At 57.4% G+C, this 7,745-nt stretch overlaps 1 protein-coding gene across 1 annotated transcript; it reads left to right on the top strand.

Annotated features, from left to right (window-relative positions):
- On the top strand, positions 1–6,252 carry LOC133360573 (receptor expression-enhancing protein 1-like). The gene is made up of 8 exons (XM_061579373.1): positions 1–648; positions 1,352–1,424; positions 1,852–1,928; positions 2,917–3,037; positions 3,399–3,512; positions 3,748–3,865; positions 4,316–4,461; positions 4,710–6,252. Exons 1-8 carry the CDS (start codon positions 617–619, stop codon positions 4,776–4,778), a joined length of 750 nt encoding a protein of 249 aa, XP_061435357.1. The 5' UTR covers positions 1–616; the 3' UTR covers positions 4,779–6,252.
- The last annotated feature ends 1,493 nt before the right edge of the window (positions 6,253–7,745 follow it).

The raw sequence follows: 7,745 nt of genomic DNA, 5'->3' as shown, positions 1-7,745 counted from the left end.
CCACAACGCGCTCACCGCAGTGTTTATCCATTATCCAGTCAGCGCCCATGACAACCACTCGTCTTCAATTCGCATCCACTCGTTCGTCGCTCGCTCTTTAACGCGTTCATTCTCGCTCACTGCTGTCCACGCGTTCACCCGCCAGTCACCACGTGGTCATGACCCCCTGAGTGTCACCGTTCAGTCAACGCCGTATTCACGTTTCGGACCACGGAACCCCGTGTGATACAGGGAATAAGGGACCCAGAAATATGGGGTTTAAACGCAATGGGACCCAGTGGCAGGTGGATTAGGTGGGGGGGGGGCAGGCTTAGAGACCAGGGGACCCGGGGCGGGGTTCGGGAGTAATTTTCCGCGTGCGGGAGGCACCGCCCTGTGACCCCCTTCGCCGCTCCCACCACCGCCAGCGGCATCGACGGCATCGGCGTCTCCCCGCTCTGTCGCCGCAGATCGCCGCCACTGCACGACGCGGCACTGAGCAGCGGAGACCCCCTCCGGCAGAGCCCGTGCGGCCAGACCCCCTTGTCGCCAGGGCCCCTGTGGTGGGGAGCCCAAGGCGAGGCTACCAGCCGCAATCCCGGAGACCGAGCGACGTGGGGAGACGGGCAGAGGAGCCATGGTGTCCTGGATGATCTCCCGACTTATCGCGTGAGCATCTCCGCCTCTCTCTTCTCTCTCTGCCTCTCCTTGCTTATCTCCGTCACTAACCTCGTCCATTTGAGCTCTCCGTTTCTATTCTCTCTCCTCTCCACGTCTCTATCCCTGCCCCTCTACGTCTCTCCACGTCTCTCGCCTCTCCACCTCTCTCCCCGTCTCTCTCCTCTCCACGTCTCTCACCGTCTCTCGCCTCTCCACGTCTCTCTCCTCTCCACGTCTCTCGCCTCTCCCCGTCTCTCTCCCCGTCTCTCTCTACGTCTCTCTCCACGTCTCTCTCCTATGCCCGTCTCCCTGCCTCTCCACGTCTCTCGCCTCTCCCTGTCCGCACCGCGCCTTCTGTTGTTGCTTCATCGTCCCTGCGCCGGGACTGCGGAGCCGCGATGACGATGGTGGTGGTGATGGCTGTGATGGTTATGTCGGTGATGGTTATGGTAGTGATGATGGTGATGGTTATGGTGTTGACGGCAACGGTGGTTGTCACGTTGACGATAGCTGTCGTGATGGTTATTGCGGTGGTGATGGCGGTGGTATTGATGATGATGGTTTACGTGGTTCGTAATCCGCCGCACTGCGCAGTGTTTGGGGCAGGTCAGATGTTCGGGTTATGGGTCAGCCCTGCCTGGTTCAGGGTCGGGTCGGATCAGGTCGAGAGAGGTCAAGCCTAGCTGACCTTGCCTTGCCGCCTGTCCCGCAGGCTCGTGTTCGGGACCCTGTACCCGGCATACTCGTCCTACAAGGCGGTGCGGACCAAGAACGTGCGTGAATACGTGAGTAGGGCCCCCCGGGGGACACGCTCGGCCACGTACTGCGTGGGGGACGCGCCCTCCCGTCTTGTGGACGCGTCGCCTACCCACCCTCGTGACACTGCTGCTGCTGATGGACGGGGTGGGGGGGCATAGATGTGGGAGCATGGTGCAGTACAACGATGGATTTATTCAGAGCCCTCTGCTGCCCATGCGCAGACTGCATCAACCACCGTGCGCCACAGGCTGTGCGTGCGCGCCTCCGTCTGCGTGAGCCGGTGCGGTGTACAGGAAACATCCCCACTAGGGAGACAAAGGCGGTCAGGAATGGTGTTGGTCACCCACCCACACGTGTGCTGTGCCGGCCTTCATAGGTGCTCTCTAAGAGCAATTTCACCAACAATCTGTTGAGGCTATAGGGGGGATCTTTGTCTTTGTGTGTGATATGCAGGTGAAGTGGATGATGTACTGGATCGTGTTTGCAATCTTCACCGCTGTGGAGACGTTCACGGACCTGGTGCTCGCGTGGTGAGTCCCAACTCAAGAGAGGGAGGCGCAGTCTGGCTCCAGCAGGCCCCACGCGCATATTTGCACGAGTGTGTGTGTGTACACGATCGTGTGTGTACACGAGTGTGTGTATATACGAGTGTGTGTATATGAATGTGTGTTTACATGTGTGTGTGTACACGAGCGTGTGTGTGTACACGAGTGTGTGTATATGAATGTGTGTTTACATGTGTGTGTGTACACGAGCGTGTGTGTGTATATACGAGTGTGTGTACATGAATGTGTGTTTACATGTGTGTGTGTACACGAGTATGTGTGTGTGTGTATACGAGTGTGTGTACATGAATGTGTGTTTACATGTGTGTGTGTTTACACGAGCGTGTATGTGCGTGTGTACACGAGTGTGTGTACACCGAGCGTCTATGTGTGTGTGTGTACACGAGTGTGTGTACACGAGCGTGTGTTTACACTAACGTGTATGTGTGTGTACACGAGCGGTAGTGTAGTGGTTAGCGCGCTGTGCTACAAAACCTGGTGACCTGGGTTCGATTCCCGCTCATGGCCAACACCAGTGACGAATATCTGAACTGGTCCTGGGCCTCCCCTAGGTCGACTCAGCCAAAAATGAGTAACTGGTGCGATGTGTAACCATCGCCACTGGGGAGACAAAGGCGGTCGGGCGTGGTGCTGGCCACCCACCCCCTCGTGTACCGTTCCGGCCTTCATAGATATTCGCTAACAGCACTTGCCCCTACAGTCTGTTAAGGCTATACGGGGGATCTTTGTCTTTGTATGTGTACACGAGTGTGTGTGTGTACACGAGTGTGTGTGATCCACAACCCACTGCGGTTTCGCTGCTCTCAAATGCATGGCCTGGCACCCGACCCGTGGCAGTGCTGCCTCCAACACGGAGATTAAACGCGAAGCAACGACGGCCCCCTTGGTGGGAGTCCCCTTGGTGGGGGTCCACGTGGTGGGAGTCCCTGTGACAGGATCTCCGTCCCCGTAGGTTCCCGTTCTACTACGAGCTGAAGATCTTCTTCGTCATCTGGCTGCTGTCCCCTTACACCAAGGGCTCCAGCACGCTGTACCGCAAGTTCGTGCACCCGGCGCTCTCCTCCAGGGAGCACGTGAGTGCCGTCACCCACGGCCTCCGCGAGCCACTGTCACCACCGTCACCAATGTTCCTCACAGACGACAATGCACACGTGTGTGTCTGTGTGTGCGCGTGTGTGCTCTGCTCTGGGGAGCAACCTGGTGACCCAGGTTCGATTCCCACTCACGGTCAACAGCAATGACTATTATCCGAACCGGTGCTGGGTTTCCCCTCGGTCGACTCAGCCTGAAATGAGTACCTGGTGCAGTGTGTGTACCAGGTTCTGGTCACCCAACCTCTCGTGTGCCGTGCCTGCCTTCACAGGTGCTCCTTAAAATCACTTTCCCCAAAAATGATGTTAAGGCTATACGGGGGATCTTTGTCTTTGTGTGTAGGAAATCGATGAGTATTTGACACAGGCGAAGGAACGAAGCTACGAGACGGTCATGAGCTTCGGCAAACGTGGCCTCAACCTCGCCACATCTGCCGCTGTCACAGCCGCAGCCAAGGTACTCCCAGCTCCACCCTTCTGCTCCACCCACTCCACCCTCCAGCTCCACCCACGCCACATGCTCCACCATCCAGCCACTCCTCTCTCCAGCTCCACGCTCCAGCTACACCATCCCGTTCCACCCTTCCAGCAGCACAATTTGCCGTGGCACCACCACAGTACCCACAGACCTCTCTGAATGCATTAGGGGGATCTGTGTGTGCATGTGTGCATGTGTGTGCGTGCGTGTGCAGGGCCAGGGAGCGTTGTCGGAGCGCTTGCGGAGCTTCAGCATGCAGGACCTGACTCTGATCCACCCGGACGAGCCGAGTCGCCGCGCAGGCTCCACACTCGACACCATCGATGACTCCGGTGACTCCCCGGGGCCCCTCACCATGGGCGCCACGGTGGTGTGATGTTAACTACCTGGCCTGGTATGGGTTTGATCCAGGCCGTGACGCCTGCTGTATATTTGGAGTTTGCATGTTCTCCCCGTGGTCGCGTGGATTTTTCTTCAGGTCCTCTAGTTTTACCCCCACATTTAGAAACACGCGTTTGGCTGCTATACATTTCCACATGATGATAAACCACTTCGTTGAGCTATCATTTGTGGCCAGGTCTGAAAAAAGAGCTACATAGCTCAGTGGGCCTTACCTGGTAAAATAAGAAATAGTTTAGTTTACCGCACGTGCACTAGGGCACCCACTTCCGCAAACACGACAAACATTGCACGTGACTCGCACACGGCACCCCAACCACCCACGGGTTGAGTGGCGTTGCCTGAGATTCGTGTCGCTCATTGCTTGTCGCCCGCGCGTGTAGACGAACCGAGCGTGAGTCTGCGCTCGGACGTGGCGGAGCAGTTGGAGGTGAGGACCGACCAATCAGACGAGGAGCCCGTGGAGGCCCCGCCCCCACGCCGCACTCAGAGTCTGAAGGCGACCAAGGCCAAGGCCACGCGCAACGAGGTAATGGGGTAATGGGGTCACGGAGTCACAGGTGGTAATGGGGCAACAGGACCAAGAGTACGGTTAGGGAGTAAACTAGAAATATGGTTAGGGAGTAGACTCAAAATAAAGGTTACGGCTCAGGGTTAGACTCGGGGTCAGGATCCAGGGTGAGAGGTAGACACAGGGACAGGGTTAGACTCAGAGTCAGGGCCACGATCGCGGATTCTGGATTCCGACCGCCGTTTTCCCGTGTGGCGGCCGTGCAGGCTCAGGTGCGCAGCGTGAAGGCCCGCTGCAGGAAGAAGGCTGCGCCGGCCAACTACGACACCATGTAACACCCGCGCCATCCGCCCGGGCCATGGGGCCCCCCTCGCGCGGCGGAGGGCACCTCCGTCCTCCTACCCTCCACACCACAGTGGCCCGCAGGACAGGGTTACTGTGGGCACGCGAGGGGCATGCTGGCCTCGGATTTGCACGCGGCTGTAGAAGCGGTGGCCACCTGCGCCCACCCCACTGATTTTAGCCGTCGGCTGCCGGCGTTGAAGCCGGTTTCACTGAGCACTGGGCATCAAAGCAAACCACATGACCTCGTTAAAGAAATTCGAACAACACATTTTGGGCACCTTTGTTGGTTGGAAACTCGGTCTGCGGTGAACAGGGTTCAACAATCGGAAGCCCCTGCTGCTTAAATCGGGGGGGGGGGGGGTAGGTTGGTGAGCATGCGACGGCACCCCACCGCGTCTTCACCGTGCCCACGCACAAACTCCGCACTTTACACGGCGCCAGGGAACCCCTGGTTGCTGGCGCTGCCACTCATACCGGGGATCGAGCTGGGGACTCAGCCCCGGCGCCTCCGCTAGCGCCCCTCCGCACTCCGCTTGAGGTCATGCGACCGGCACGCGAGGGGGCCACCGCCGTCAGCAGTGCTCTGCTACGGCGTTTGCTCTCGCTGCCTTCGCCGGGCCGCATTGACCGATGTGGTGAAGTATGGCCAAATGACCCCCGCGGGCTGCCCGCCGTGCAGATGCCCTCCTCCAATAGGGCAGTGCATGTTACACGTGCCGGCCGTTCACTCCGAGGAAACGGGTGCAGAATGGGCGTCGCTTGTTAAGACCAAGCTCGTACGAACCGACAGTGGAGGCGAGCCCGAGAGGGATATTTGACCCGAGCGTGAACTGTGCGAGTCTGACCTCCCGCCAGCCCCAGTTCGGAACAAATCCGTTTTCTATCAGGTCTGGCGTGAACCGACGCTCCGGTGTCAACACTGTCCCCCCAACCCCGTGGATCAGACTCAGAACGGCGAGTTCGTGCCATAGCCATCAAGTGTGCGGGCGGCGAAACTACAAAGGGCTCAACTCGCCGGAGGTGCCTCGACACTCAGCTACGGAGAGAGGCGGGGGGCACATTGAGAGGGGGGCATTTAGTTTCTGTCGCAGTGGCTCATGTCAGGTTGATTTTGAAGTGGCAGCCTTGCCTCGTTGGTTACGCGCAAGATTTTAAGTGTATTTCTTGTTCTTAGCTGTGACCTCATAGACCCCTCCCCCCCGCCACCATCCCCTCCACCACCCCGACTGATGACCACTCCGCGGCCCCGCACCCCTTGCACCACCGTGGCGTCGCCCCCGAGCTTAGCCACTGGGTTTGACTGCTGCTGCTGCTACCGAGACCTCCACGGATCGGACGCGACCGTGATTTGAGCGACGCGTAATTTATTGAGAGCGAATCGATGAGCGAGTACAAATGCGCACGCGCGTGCACACGCACACCCACGCCACCTCTCGGTGTCTGTGGCTTACGAATAAAAATACATGAAGCAGCGGCGAGTGCGGCTGTGTCGGAGTCGTGCCATGCGGTGCCAGCTGTGGCTCTGATGAAGCGGACCCAGCTAAGGTCAAGGTCAAAAGGTCACCAAACCTCCGCCGTCGCTCCACCACCACCGTCCGCTTTCCCGTATTCGAGACACACAGCCACATACGGCCTTGAAGGACCCCTCTTGCAGAGTACCCGCCATCATCACGATCTGGTTCGAGGTCTTCCCCCCTGATTGTCGGGTTGGACCACGTCTCGTTGGCCACGATGTCCGACGTTTCGCTCCGTGTGACGGGAGCTCTGGCGCGACGCTCCCAGCACGCGGAGCGAATCGTCGGACATCGTTCCCAGCGACAACCCCAAGACGCGGCAGCTGCACGGCCGCCGCTTGTGATTTGTGGGGCGCTTCCCCGGGCCAACCACCAGGGGGCAGCATTGCCCCACGAGGATGGGAGACTCCGGCCCCTCGTGATTCAATCCAGGCAATGCCTCCGACCCCCTCCGTGCTACGAACAATGCGCTCCGGGATCAAACAACGGCACGCAGAGTCGGGATGTCGCGCAACGGAGATCCTTGCAAGTACGAAGCGTAAAGTGACAAAACACGAGTGTATAAAGTGGGATCTGGATGCTAATTAGCGGATGTTAATTAGAAATGAATATGTCGGTACTACTTATTAATATATGTTATCTTCTTGGTTCTTTCGGTAAAATCACGTAGAAGGGAAATAATAAAATAATAATAATAAAACATAATAAAATAAAATTCTCACGACGTTTCGGCCACAACGCAAGCAGCCGTCCTCAGGTGAAGAACAGGGCTGTCGGAAAGACAGCGTCTGAATTTCATTTTATTTGTATTTTATTATTTTTTATTTTTATTATGTTACTATTTCCCTTCTACGTGACTTTACCGAAAGAACCAAGAAGATGAATCCCTGCAGTCACGAAAGCTTTAAATCGAAATATATGTTATCTGTTCATTCGTATCGAGATGGACGGAATCGTGGCACACGTGCAACATGATGAACCGACGCACTTTTAAATCCAGATTGCACTTTTACTCATTCGGTGTTTCACTCATTCAGTGTATTACTCATTCTTTAAAAAAGTCTCGATTGCAAACTAACTTATTTAGAACTGCTGTTTGTGTTTAGCTTGTCCTACCTACCCCCGCACCTCCGATTAGCACGGTTGGCTCCGACACAAGTCCAACATACGGTACGTACAACGCCCTCAATCACCACTCACCCCAACAGCAGAGTGCCTGTGGCTGGCACCTCTCTCGAAGAGGATGAACGGGGCTCCACCACCTCCGCACAAAGGGGGGGGGGAGGGGGACGTGGAGGGTGGTGGAAGGGGCGAAGACGCCACGGACGCCCGCGTCCCGGGGATCACGAGGGATGGGAGGTGCCTCCACGTGCGACTCTCCCCACGAGTCCCAGACCGCGGGACATTTCGCATCGACATCAGTTGCGCGATGCGCTTCGCTTC

The sequence above is a fragment of the Lethenteron reissneri genome, chromosome 8 (assembly GCF_015708825.2).
Source record: "Lethenteron reissneri isolate LAM-NWPU_2019-01 chromosome 8, ASM1570882v1, whole genome shotgun sequence".
NCBI classification, from domain to species: Eukaryota; Metazoa; Chordata; class Hyperoartia; order Petromyzontiformes; family Petromyzontidae; genus Lethenteron; species Lethenteron reissneri.
The sequence above is the reverse complement of the archived record's forward strand: the minus strand, read 5'-3'. Positions and strand labels throughout refer to the sequence as shown.